The 13953-nt window shown below is 41.2% G+C and overlaps 1 protein-coding gene across 1 annotated transcript in view; it reads right to left on the bottom strand.

Moving 5' to 3' along the window:
• Positions 1 to 13284, bottom strand: part of slc13a2.S (solute carrier family 13 member 2 S homeolog) — a 38031-nt gene extending 24747 nt beyond the window's left edge. The window contains 3 exon segments of the mRNA NM_001085817.1: positions 1280 to 1416; positions 2855 to 2983; positions 13131 to 13284. Of these exon segments, the coding sequence (NP_001079286.1) occupies positions 1280 to 1416; positions 2855 to 2983; positions 13131 to 13232 (368 nt within the window). The 5' untranslated portion in view covers positions 13233 to 13284.
• Between the last annotated feature and the right edge of the window lie 669 nt (positions 13285 to 13953).

Genomic DNA, 13953 nt, shown 5'->3' with positions numbered 1-13953 from the left:
ATGGGGAGGAGACACAGGCCACTCCCAATATGCACTCTATAAAACACTGTGTTTGTATTTGATCACTAGGCTTGACAAAGGACCCAGTGGGGTCCGAAACGTTGCCCTTTTCTTGTATGTATATGGGCTGAATAAATAATATCACTTATTGCATCAAAAATCAGTGTGCTGCTGGATTGCTTTCTACATTGTATGCTGGACCCTGTGGGCAGGAAAGGGTCAACCAGAGCAAGCACCTGACACCCTGCATAGGGTTATTGTGAAGGGTCGAGCACTCCGAATTTTGCAAATAAGGATTATCCAATGTGTCGTGTGACTCCTAGATACAGGTGTTACTTGTGAGAGTTGCATGAATGGATGTGTGAAGTGTTCTGAATCCGCCGGGGTACAGATGTTAGAACAGCATTGTATGTAGCAGACAGGTGGTGTTGAAGGCCCCCGCCTCTGTTCAGAGATGGTTTCTCCACCTTGACATGAATCGCCTCTTTCACGCCTCGTTCAAACCAGCCGTCTTCTTTATCCAAGATTTGGACCTTGCTATCTTCAAAGGAGTGTCTTTTAGGTGTAGAAAGCCATTCGCTTAGTGAGCAGTTGTTTTATCTCCCCAATGTATAGACCAGTTTTTGTCTCAGTGTGTTGCTAGGTTTGAAAAACACAGGGACGTGGTGATTGTTGAAAATCCTCTTGAGTTTCTCTGAAACTCCAGCTACATATGGGATGACTATGTTTCGCCTACTATGTGTCTCCGGGTGGATATTTCTATTGGTGTTCCTGTTGGGCTTGGGTGCTTCTGTTTTGACAAAGGTCCAGTCTGGGGAGCCACATGCTTTTAAAGCTCCTCTAAGATGTTTTTGCTCTTTGTCTTTGGACTCTGTATCAGTTGCCACAACTTCCGCCCTGTGGTGGTGGGAATCAAACAACAGATATTGATCCGTATGAGTGGGTTTCCTGTATACTTCCGTCTTCAAGTTACCCCCCTCTTGGATGCACATCAAACAGTCCAAAAAGGCAAGTTTGTTCTTGTGGAAATCTTCCCTTGTGAACTTGATGTTATTGTCCACTGAGTTAATGTGTTCTGTAAAGGCCGCCATTGTGATTGGATTAGTAGAAGAGTTTATATGCCGGGAATTTCCCACACCGGTAAATTAAACTGAAGAAGCTGCTCGGATGAGTAGTGAAACGTCTTCATTGATTACTCAGCAAGTCCAGTTGTTTGTAGATTTACCTATACTAGATAAGTTATACTAGATAAGTTTACAACAGGTTGTAATAGACTTACAGGGCAGGTTTGACTCCAACAATAAGCAGCACTCTTAGGGCAATGCGTTTATGCAAATTCCATTTTTCAACCGATATCGCCACCAGTAACCCACCAATGAACAGCATGTTTGTGTCTTTCAGATACTGGCTACACACCTGTAATTTCAAAAGACTGATATGAGCATTGATTTTCTATGAATTAGTCTGGACATCCACAGGGAGATGCCCAATATTTTCGTCATACATTTTAACCATCAATTTCCTGTGAACGTGTTTGTAGTCACAGAGTCATACTAGGATTCCGATTCGGTTCGGCCGGGCAGAAGGATTCGGCAAAATCCTGCTGAAAAGGGCCGAATCCTGACCTAATCCTGATCCAGGATTCGTTGCATCCCTAGTGGATTCACACCTCAGTGCCTTTGTGCCATCACATCATTATATGTATTATATGTATGAACATATAACTTTATTTATAAAGCACTACTAGGATAAGTAGAACTGTATCCTAGTAGTACAAATCTTACAGTGTATTTCCACCTTAAGAATGATTGCAGAGGAGTGAGGTGGGGGGTCTGGGAGACCTGTTAGTAAGAGGTTTCAACATTCAAGTGGGATAGGATAAGGGCATGGATAAGTGTTTTAGCAGTAATAGTGAAAAGAAGGTATACAGTATATTTTGCAATAACACGATGAAGGAAGAAAAGGCTGAAAATAGGATGTAGAGCAGGACAGGACTGGTCAAAGATAATCTCAGGCAGTGTGCCGAATCAAGATATACCACCAAAAGTAATGGTAAAAGGACAAGAAGGAGCAGGTTTGGGGGAAAGACCTTGAACTCTGTTTTAGTTAAGTTTAGTTTGAGGTAGCCTTGGTTCGTCCAGGAAGAGATAGCTAGAAGGTTTGGGTCTAAAGGTCAGTGGTTAATGAGGGGATATGTAAGTATTTAAGGCCAAATATAAATATAAGGTCTTTCCACATGCCCTGACCTCTTGCGTGTTGGATATGATGTATATTAGGCTGCCTGCCTTAATCCATTTTCTTGTTTTAAATATGTTTCTTGTGGTGCTTTAATGCACTTGGCTGCAACTCTACTGGTTTGCCTGGATCCCCCAAACGAAGTTGGTAAACAAGACACCAGATACGTTTTCTGTCTTGTCTGCCAGCAGTTGTGACACTGGTCCTAAAGCTTTAGTGTATTACAGTCACCACAGCCATGCCAGGGTAAACTCCACTACGGGTGCAACATCAGTGCAAGGTAGCTCGGTGAACCTTCCACAAAAGTAACCAGTATAGCTCATAACAAATTTATGATGAAAAACCTGTGAGTAAAATTCTCAATTATTTTCAAATGTAGAGAAAGCTGCTTAAGACATGGGAATGTGTCCAAGGAATATGCATTTTGATTGCTGCTACTTTCCCCATGTCAGGGAATGGGCAGCACCAATGCGTTACCCAACATCTTGGATGGATAAAACTAGTAGCAGCTAATGAACAATCCTCGTTGCTTTCAATTGAAGTAAAAATGAAGCATTAATTAAGCATTGGTACAATAGCTCAAGAAACAACTTCTAATAAACAGATACAGATATCTTACTGCTGTGGAATCCATGATGCCCATCATTGGAAAAAGCAAGACTGGAAAGAGTGCAGTGACGGCCAGAGGAAGAGCTTCTGTGCACCAGAATAAAGCCATCACAATGATCACAAAGCCACAGCTTGCCTCCTGTTGGCATGGGGTTGGGAAACAAAGAAAACAAATGCAATCAGGGTTCCAGTATATAAAGAAAAAACAAATCAAAACAGCAAATAGGGGGTTTGAGCAGCAATAACAGTTCAGTAATAACACAATGTAAGCAAAATGACAGAGCTCTAAATAGGCAACTGTGCATGTGTGCCGGCACATAGACTTCTGTATGTTGAGTTCACAGACCTCCCTTTATGTCTGTCTCACTTACAGACCCCGTGGAACTGTCCAGCCATCCGAGGCTAATCAGACCCACCTCATTCTGCTACAGGGCCATGATGAAAATCAATATTCTGCTGATGCTAGATATGTTGTAGGACTAAAATAAAATAAAGAAACTTTTACTATTGAAGCATATTAAGTATCTGAAATGCAGGGTTATATTTTTGTGCCCATAATGTACCGTACCAATTCAAGTTGCACTTGCTGCTCACTCCTTGCTCTTCTTAAACAGAGTGCAAACACAGTGCCTGTCTGTATAAGCAGCAGGTCATACAAAAGAGGAAAAACAGCCAACATTTGTGGCACGATCATTGTGCCTTACATTAGCAAATGAGCACTCAGGTGTATTGTGAAGATCTTGGCTGCCCACTACAGGGAATCTTGCTTTCCAGCTGGCACTGTGGGTATGACGGCCTATGTACATTTAACTGTAACTCAACAATGACTCTCACTGTTTATTATTCCATCAATTTGTTAATATATCGTGGGAATTGTTGCCAAAACATATAGAGCTTGTTCATTCTTTTTCACATATGAGCCATAGTACTAGAACAGAACAAAATGAACAGATTTCAGAAAGCAATGTAAATACTAAATACAATTGTTTCCAAGTGGCCCCTGGGATATTATAGGGAACTAATGGCTGTCCATCAGAGGTTCCATGGGATAGATACAGTTCTCCAAGGGATTGGCCATCTATACTATGTGCCGGGGGGCTTCTTTTTATGACATCATCATGTTATTTCATTCTACTGCCACCCAAGTGTCTTTTAGCAGAAAACTTACACTGTACTATTTTCTTTCTAGAAACAGTATTTCTGATGTATTCCTGTATGTATGCATTTATTTTTATATCAACACAATTGCATCAGGGCTTTACAAGGTAAAAACACAAACATGGGAATAGTTATCATAAGTTACACAGCGAAAAATAGATAAATCTGTGTTTATCGGTCTAGGTGATTTAGTATATAGTTGGGTCCCTGTCCCAAAAAGCTCACAATCTAGTAATTTTCATGTAGGAAAGAGGCTTGGGGGGAATATTTATTCTGTAGACCCCGAAGTCCAGGCAATCCTGTTCCCCCGACTGCAGGTTCTGCTTCATCAGGGCTAAACTGAATATCTGATGCTTAATAGAAATGTGCAGATCAGTCTGGTTTCGGCTGAAATCCACTTATGCTTCACAGGTGACACAGGTGTGTTTGGGCTTTTCCTTCCACCCACCCTGCCCATGATGGTACGGCCTTGTCTCCTTAGTGACATCAGGGCAGGTTGGGTCCAGGTCTATAAATAAAGTTGACTATCAGGACCAGCTTGGGCACGGTTAGTTTTGGATAAATTATGTGTTCAATGAATTCAAGCCAAGCTTTCCTGCATGGGAGTTACTTTTATTAATCCTAATAATATAGTGTTCTCTGTAAAGGTGCAAATATATAGGATTTCTTTTCACTTGTGTTGCTCTTTGGTTCATCTTGGGTTCATGACTTGCCTAAGCAGTTATTGTTTCACTAACAGACTGGCCAGCGATGCGTTTTCCAAAGTCGCCCGAAGTTGCCTCACGAGGAAACTTCGGGCGACTTTGGAAAACAAATCGCCATCCCGCCCAGCGATTTACATTTTAGCCGGCGGGAAGGCAGGGGAGGCAGTTTGGGGAGATTAGTCGCCCCGAAGAAGAGGAGAATTGTCACCAGGCGACTAATCTCCCCGAAACTGCCTGTGTGCCCTGACCCTAAAGGGCATCTATACCCCCCCAAACAAGTTGGTCTAAACTTAATCAGAGTACTCCTCGGAGTACTTTTACAGTTTACATTACTTTTCCAAGTTTTCTGACTTATAAGCAATTTTAGACTGGTAATACCAGGCTTTTGGCTTGACAGCATTTTTTTGAAGGTGAGAGTGTCAGCGACCCTAATTGTCTAGGCACTTTCTCTGCACTTCCTGGATTCAGTTAACCCTCTAGTTGCTGAGCCAAAAATCTATTATTAGCAGTATAAATATGCAAATATCTCAGAAATCACTAAAGAGGAGAAAATAAATCACATTACATCAATTATTTTGTTAACCTACATGTTTACAATGACTGTGCAGCATTTATAAGGGGCAGATTTATCAAGGGTCGAATTTCAATCAACTCGAAATTCGAATAAAAAAAGACCAACCAAAATTAATTTTAAAAAAATGTTTTTTTTTTTTACCTTTGAGTGAATTTGATTGTTCGAATCGAATACGGATCAAATTCGATTCAAAGTATTTAAAAAAAAATATGACTCCAAATAGGTTCTAGGAGGTTCCCCATTGGCTAAAACAGCAATTGGCAGATTTTAGATGGTGAATAGTTGAAGTCAAATTTTTAAAGAGACAGTACATGATAAATTTTGATATTCAAACTTTTTTCAAATTAAAATCAGCCCGGCTACAAAGTGTGCAAGAACATGGACAGCAGACTTTTAGCAATTTTTAATTATTGCCCATGTTACATGACATAAACAAACATGTCCTTGACCACGACATAATGATAATGGGTTTAGGACAGATTTATTGTTTATCTGCCAATAACAAGTACTGAGACTGAGTAAGCGCTGCTAACTGTGTGTAAATATGGCACTGGATAAGGGATTTTGGGAATCAGATGGCATACAATACACCCCACCAGGGTTGGACTGGGCCGCCAGGAAAAAATCAGGAGGGCCCTGGCCCCATGGGCCCCACTAGCCCAGGTCTGCTGTCTTGATCAAGGTTTAGAAGAAGAAAGTCAGTAGGTAGGACCTGACACTACATGTGTTCATACTGGGGAAAGGTGGTGGACATCGAGAGGTGGACCCTATGTGCCCCAATCCAATGATAACCCCACCCCATGGCTCTGTGATACGCAGAGTTGCCAGGATGGGGGGTTTCTAGTCAAATTGTGCTACTAATTTAAAGCCCAGGCAGGTTTCGAAAGTACAAACTAGCCAAGGCACAGATTTGGGCTACTTTTTGGGCTTTTGGCTGATTTGTACTTGCCCTAATGTGCCGAGTTTGTGTCTCCCAATGCATGTCGGGTAATGTTGTTTTTATTTCTCAATTTGCCAACTGCCAAGTTTAATGTAAGACTACAATACCCAGCATGCAATGGAACTGACTTGTATTGAAGTCGGGAGTTACCAGATTTTGTGCTCTGTACCCCAGTCTACCGTCCCATTCTCGCATTTTCCGGTGACTTTCCTCAATTTCGGGGCAAAAATCTGTTGGCCACCAAAATGTCTAGAGGTTGAACTGTTTTACCAATATTTATTAAAATTGTATGTGTATTAGGGCCTTATGGGGTCCCTATACCTCCTGGGCCCCCCCTCTGTAGTTACCCTCCTGATGACGGGTGAATCTGTCACATTTAACAGTGCAAATTTGAAAAAGGTGTATTTTCACATATATTTATTTAGAATTTTTTTTATTTCCATATTGTGCTATTTTTCTACTTTTGAAGTGTATCTTGGCTAGTTTTGGGCTGGTTTTGTAGTTCACTTTGGCTGGTTTTTTAAAATTTAGACCTGGCAACCCTGGTGATACGGCTGCTGAGACTTATAAAAGACTGATATCTAGTTTAAACCACAAAGGGTCGGGTTAAAAAAAAAATAGCAGTCAATACCTGCTCCAATCTGTGAACCTGCACTCAGGCCAAGACGCTCAATCTATTACAAGGAATCATATTTATGGGAGTCTGTGACCCTGGGATACAAGAACTGCCCTAATGCAAAAATAAACAATTTAGCTACTGCTGCTGATCCAGGGTTAATCATTTGCCCCCAGAGCTGGAAGATCTGTGCAGCTGAACATTGGTTAATATTAAATGATAATCTCTGATTTGAATAATCACTCACTGTACAAATAGGTGTGCAAAATGCAAAGGTCGCTGTGATTTGGCAGAAATAGCGAGAGAAGGGGCTCAATGTAATCATCGCTAGAGATAATAACTGAAGGCCGCACTAATGCCCACAAACACACAGGTGAACACAGCACTATGTGACAATATAAAGAAATATACTGGATCATAATAACTGGATTATACTACCTTGTGTTCAGTATCAGTGTACAATCTTACACCTTTATTTCTACTGAAAAATGCTGTGCCATGTGCCCCATAACATGATCCATTAGTAGGTGCACAACTTGAACTACACCCAATATTATCTCATTTGCATCTGGGTGGAACTGATTACTGGAACTGCACCATTAACGCATTTATTAGATGTCATTAGTAAAGCACCATTTATCATTAACCAGACCTTCCAAACTACCCATAATAATGCTCATGTTGGACATCCATGATTTATTCGTTACCATCTTTTAAAAGGGTCCCCATCTTTCCTGCATTGCCAAAGAAATGGGTAGACCCCAAAACACGTTGTGTATGAAAGCAAAATAAACTGAAGCCGCAGAGAAATTAGTCGGTTTATTCTTCACTTTATAGTGTGACCCCCCCTCTCTATCTATAGCCTTGAAAATAGATTGCAGGGATCCCAGATCCAAGTGAACTTTCATATATTCCTATAAAAATATCCCTCAGATTGGAGAGTAAGTGTAATAAATGGGTATCATTTAGAGATATATTGCTATTGGGGTTATAGAGCTAAAGCTGGCTCCCTAGGATACTAATATGATGGAAGATAAGAAAATAGCCGCGCTAATCATTGTTGTGCTTCAGATGAAACAGATTTATTTTCTATTTGATATAAGAGAAGAATATAACCCTGCAGAGGGTTATGCAGTAATCACTTCAGATAATCATTTAGCTTTTTTTTGCATCAGTCACCAGTGTGTTGATAGAAAAGCATTGGGGGTGTATATAGGGCTGCTCCTGCCCCCTGCTGCTCACACTGTGTTATCTCAGTTGTACTTGGAGGGGATTCAAGGGGGCAGCATTCTTGTTCTCCCTGCACTTAAAGGGATACTGTCACGGGAAAAAAAAAATTTTTCAAAATGAATCAGTTAATAGTGCTGCTCCAGCAGAATTCTGCACTGAAATCCATTTCTCAAAAGAGCAAACAGATTTTTTTATATTCAATTTTGAAATCTGACATGGGGCTAGACATATTGTCAATTTCCCAGCTGCCCCTGGTGATGTGACTTGTGCTCTGATAAACTTCAATCACTCTTTACTGCTGTACTGCAAGTTGGAGTGATATCACCCCCTCCCCTTTGCCCCCCAGCAGCCTAACAACAGAACAATGGGAAGGTAACCAGATAACAACTCCCTAACACAAGATAACAGCTGCCTGGTAGATCTAAGAACAACACTCAATAGTAAAATCCAGGTCCCACTGAGACACATTCAGTTCCATTGAGAAGGAAAAACAGCAGCCTGCCAGAAAGCTTTTCTCTCCTAAAGTGCAGGCACAAGTCACATGACCAGGGGCAGCTGGGAAACTGACAAAATGTCTAGCCCCATGTCAGATTTCAAAATTGAATATAAAAAAATCAGTTTGCTCATTTGAGAAATGGATTTCAGTGCAGAATTCTGCTGGAACAGCACTATTAACTGATTTACTTTGAAAAAAAAACCGTTTTTTGCCATGTCAGTATCCCTTTAAAGTGATCATCTGTTAAAAAAAAAAGAAAGTGCTATTGGCTGGAGGTGCCGTTTGTTAGTGAATACAATTGCTAAACTAAGTCCTTGGGCTAACATTTCTATTTTGATTGGTGTATCTGGTCCTGGGGTCCAGGATTGGCACTTGTGCAGTTAAATGTCCAGTGTTACTCTACTGCCCATGTGCTAGTCCTGGAAGACTCAATAAAGATGGCAACACAATGCTCACCTAGAAAGAACCCCAGATTGGAGTATTTATCAGAGGACAGAAAGGGCCAAAAGGCAAGTTGGGGCTCATCACACCCATTCTCCCCACAGTTTGTCACCGTCGAGACTCCCAGTCCATTAACCAGAATTACACAAAGGCCTAAGCTAGGGGTAGGCAAGCAGAACAGTTATGTGCCAAACAACCCATTCCACTGCATCCTAGGCATGTGCCTATTCTGTCTACCCCTAGCTCCAGCCCTGGTTGTTGAAATACAAGTTTTTCTCATGAAAATAAAACATTATTACACATTATAGGGGTGCCGCCTATAAACGCAGATGAAGAATCAGCTGATCTATTGGTCTGTTCTTCTAACACTCAAGTATTCATATACTCAATCCCACGGTGTGTCTTCTGCACCAAGGCTGATGCAGAGCTTTTTAGTGCAGACATTGGAGGGAGCAGAGGCCAGGAGATAGGCTGATTATTGACGTGTTTATTCACAGGTTGAGAATGAACCTCATCTTTCAGTAGCCTTATGGATACTTATATTCTAAAGCAGTGATCCCCAACCAGTAGCAACATATTCCTCACCAACCCCTTGGATGTTGCTCCCAGAGGTCCAAATGCTTGTTTTTGTAATTCCAGACTTAAAAGCAACTATTGGTTGATTAAAAAACAGGTGTTTTGCCAATCAGAGCTTCCTATAGGCTGCCAGTCCAGACAGGGGCTATCAAATACCCAATCACAGTCTTATATGCCACCCTCAGGAACATTTTCATGCTTGTGTTGCTCCCAAACTCTGTTTACCTTTGAATGTGGCTCAGGGGTAAGAATGGTTGGGGACCCCTGTTGTAAAGTATCACAGAACGCAATTGACCTGGGACTCTATTTGTAGAGTTTGTTCATTCAACTGATAAAAATGTCTGCCGTGAAGAAGCAGATAAAGTAAAGGTATAGGACTACCTTATAAAGCATAAGAGCTTATGAGCAATCTCTCTGTACATAATAACAGAATCATATTTCCAATATATCTGTATGTTGCTACACTACGGACCAGGCATAATAAAAAGAGATAAGACATTCACTGATTATTATTGTACATGGGCTGTTCATGTTGAGGATTGTACATGGCTGCATATCCTGATAAAGAGAAGCTCTATGCAGGCAGATGTTATTTGTTACTGCACATACTAGCCAGACCATTACTAGTCAGACCATTACTAGCCAGACCATTACTAGCCAGACCATTACTAGCCAGATTGATACATTAGGTCATTGTGTTCCATCAAATGCCAGTTAGTTCTCCTGTGCCTGTTGACATGTGTTTGGCAACCACAAATAAGTGTCCCTACAGAGGACCCTCATATCCGCCCCATATCTTAACACTAAGGGGCAGATTTATCAAGGGTTCGAAGTGAATTTGAGGGAATTTGAAGACCAATTAAAATGTTGCAAAGGATAGGACATTTCATTATATACATAGGGGCCGATTCACTAAGTTCGAGTGAAGGATTCGAAGTTAAAAAACTTTGAATTTCGAAGTTTTTTTTGGGCTACTTCGACCATCGAATGGGCTACTTCGACCTTCGACTACGACTACGACTTCGAATCGAAGGATTCAAACTAAAAATCGGTCGACTATTCGACCATTCGATAGTTGAAGTACTGTCTCTTTAAAAAATACTTCGACCCCCTAGTTCGCCACCTAAAAGCTACCGAAGTCAATGTTAGCCTATGGGGAAGGTCCCCATAGGCTTGGCTAACTTTTTTTGATCGAAGGATATTCCTACGATCGTTGGATTTAAATCCTTTCGAATTGTTCGATCCGAAGGATTTAATCGTTCGATCGAAGGAATAATCCTTCGATCGTACGATCACACTATTTGTGCTAAATCCTTCGACTTCGATATTCGAAGTCGAAGGATTTCAATTCCCAGTCGAATATCGAGGGTTAATTAACCCTCGATATTCGACCCTTAGTGAATCAGCCCCTAAATGTTAACCTAAGGGTGAAGGCACACAGACAGTAGCAGCTACTTTTCACTGCTACAAAATAGGCAATAGTGATAATTGGCCTTGCTAAGACACTACGGGGCAGATTTATCAAGGGTCTAATTTTGAGTTCATGGGAGTTATTTTAAACTCCCATGAACTCGAAATTCGACCAACTGCAATTTATTAAAAAAAAGTTGAATTTTTTTGTACTCAGGTAAGTACAATTAATTCGAATTAGATTCAAGTTTTTTCTACGAACAAAACTCGATTTTCAGGAACAACTCCAAATTGTTCCCAGGACGTCCTCCATAGGCTAAAACAACAATTCGGCAGGTTTAAGGTGGCGAATATTCGAATTCGCGTTCTTAAAGGGCCAGTGCATGATACATTTCGAAAATCTAATTCGAATTTTTTAAAAAAACTCAAATCGAATTTAAACAATTCCCTCGTCGAATTTGACAGTTTTGACCATAAAAAAAAATGTGACGATTTGAAATCAAAACTTCAAATTTTCACTTCCACCCTTGATAAATCTGCACTACGTGTGTTTTCGCAAAGGCAGTTTTCATCAATGTCTATGGCAGGGTAATTTTTTGGGCATTTTGTAGCCACAACAAGTAGCTGCTACTAGTAGTTTTGTGTGTCTTCTTTACCCTTTGATATCTTATATGAGAATATAGTAACATAAGGCTGCTCTGTACTCGTCAGTATATAGTGTATGTATACAGCATGTGTTTTTTGATGCTCCAGTGGCAAACATCCAGCCCCACTTCCATCCCCAAAAACCCTTTGATATGTATAATTTGGGCAAGTGTGCGACTTGCACTGTGAGAATAACTGACTCTGTACTCAACTGCTCCATACATAGTGGTTAAAACATAAATATGAATATGGCTCCAAGACACATACAAATAACATAAGTAAATGGCAAACCCAAAATATCTATTTCTTACATACTGAGAGCCATATAATACTGTTGGCATTCTTACTGCATTTTCTCCATGGAAAAAAGACTGTTTTCACCCTTTAAAATGCCAATGAACTCATCTTACCAGAAACTTCCAACTAGTGGTGTTTTAGCTCTATACATCCTATGGCCATCAGGGGTTGCTGGGAGCTGTAATTAAACAATATCTAGAGAGCTCTAAGATGAATATCCAAGACTTATGGGGGCAAATTCACTAAGCGCCGAACGCTAGCATTACTTCGCTAGTGTTTGTCATTTTCGTTACTGCGCAAATTCACTAACGAACGCTGGCGTAGTTTCGCTAGTGTTACTTCGCACCCTTACGCCTGGCGAAGTTTCCCTAGCGACGTAACTACGCAAATTCACTAGCGCGCAGTGTACTGAACGCTACCTTTTACGCTAGACTTGCTTCGCCACCTCAGACCTGGCGAAGCGCAATAGAGTAGATAGGGATTGTTTCAAAAAAAGTAAAAAAAAAACGGTGGCGTGTTTTCTAAATTATGGGTGATAGGCTGAAAAAGATCGAAAAATTTTTTGGGGCTCCCCTCCTTCCCCCCTACATTTCCTGACTCATGGCAACTTACCTAGACAGTGGGCACATGTGTAGGGCAAAATAACATTTTTATTTGATGATTTGAAGGTTTTCTAGGCATTTGTAGTGCTGATACGTATTCCTCCATTGAAATTTGAATTTCGCGCCGTATGCAAATTAGCCTTCGCTAGCGTAACTTTGCGTTACTTAGCGAATCAACGCTAGCGCAACTTTGAAACCTTACGCTACCCCTGAGCGCAACTTCGGATTTTAGTGAATATGCGAAGCGCTGGCGAAACTACGCCTGATGAAGTGTGGCGAAGTGAGGCGAAGTTACGCCTGGCGCAACTACGAATCTTAGTGAATTTGCCCCATGGTGTTTACAGTTGACTTTCTTGTTGACTTCTCTGCATCTTGGAGCATTCCCTTTATCTAGCATGCCTTAGAATATGCTGGGTGCTCCGAGGGAAGGACATATTCTGAAAATAGGGAATTACTATGTCTAAATGTAGTTATTCCTATCCAAAAGCAGGTAACATACCCTGAGCTGTGGGAATGTAAATAAAGTATTAGCTGAGCGTCACACTGTGCCAGTTACTCTCAGCCCACACATGGCTTTCAGTAGTCCCTTCTACTCACCTTGGTGGGTACTACCAGGGGCAGAGGCAGGAGAAAGAGAGGGACCAGAAAGATGATGAAATAATTCCTGTTTGCCAAGATCCATTTCCCGATGGAAACCATTTTTTCAGCCAAGGTCTGCCCTAGTCAGTCAGGAAAGACTTCTCCGTTCTATGGCTCTATATAAGAGCAGCAACTCCTGCAGGTAATTGTGGGTGTAGATCATTTTTTTCTTCTACACAACTGAACAAGCAGCCAGGAAGGAGGAACCTTGTGGAAGTGTCATAATCAAACTAATAATAGGTAAACTTAGGAGAAAGTTAACTGTTTCCCGGTCATAAGTCCATGGCCAGGTGTTGCTTTCACAACTGCCACTTGACTCTGTTACACCAAGAGCGGATAATTATGTAACAACACCTAAAGCACAGATGGGCTCATTTACCAAAAATGGGCTGAGGTACATGGTGCAAAAATGGCTCAAAAGACACATTTATTTTCACCTTGAATAGAGAGTAAAGAGTTGCAACTCACTCTTCATGCAACACTGCAGGGGCTTAGAGTTGCTGCTTACACCACAGAGCCTGTGTCCCCTTAAAAGCCTCTAGGTTGTGCCATATTATTACAGCTGGTGTGTTGGTACCAGTAGTAAATGATCCCTAGAAAGCAGAAGGTGCAGCATAAAATATTCACTCTCCAAAATAAACTACAGGTATGGGGTCTGTACTTACTGCCCACCACAAGAGGCCCACTCCCCCAAAGCTGCTGCCCTATGGGTCCTTGTGTGCCTTTATATTAAATACGGCACTGGAAATGCAAATAAGTTTTGATTAGATCTGGCTACTGA

The sequence above is a fragment of the Xenopus laevis genome, chromosome 2S, assembly GCF_017654675.1.
Source record: "Xenopus laevis strain J_2021 chromosome 2S, Xenopus_laevis_v10.1, whole genome shotgun sequence".
In the NCBI taxonomy this organism is placed as follows: Eukaryota; Metazoa; Chordata; class Amphibia; order Anura; family Pipidae; genus Xenopus; species Xenopus laevis.
The sequence above is the reverse complement of the archived record's forward strand: the minus strand, read 5'-3'. Positions and strand labels throughout refer to the sequence as shown.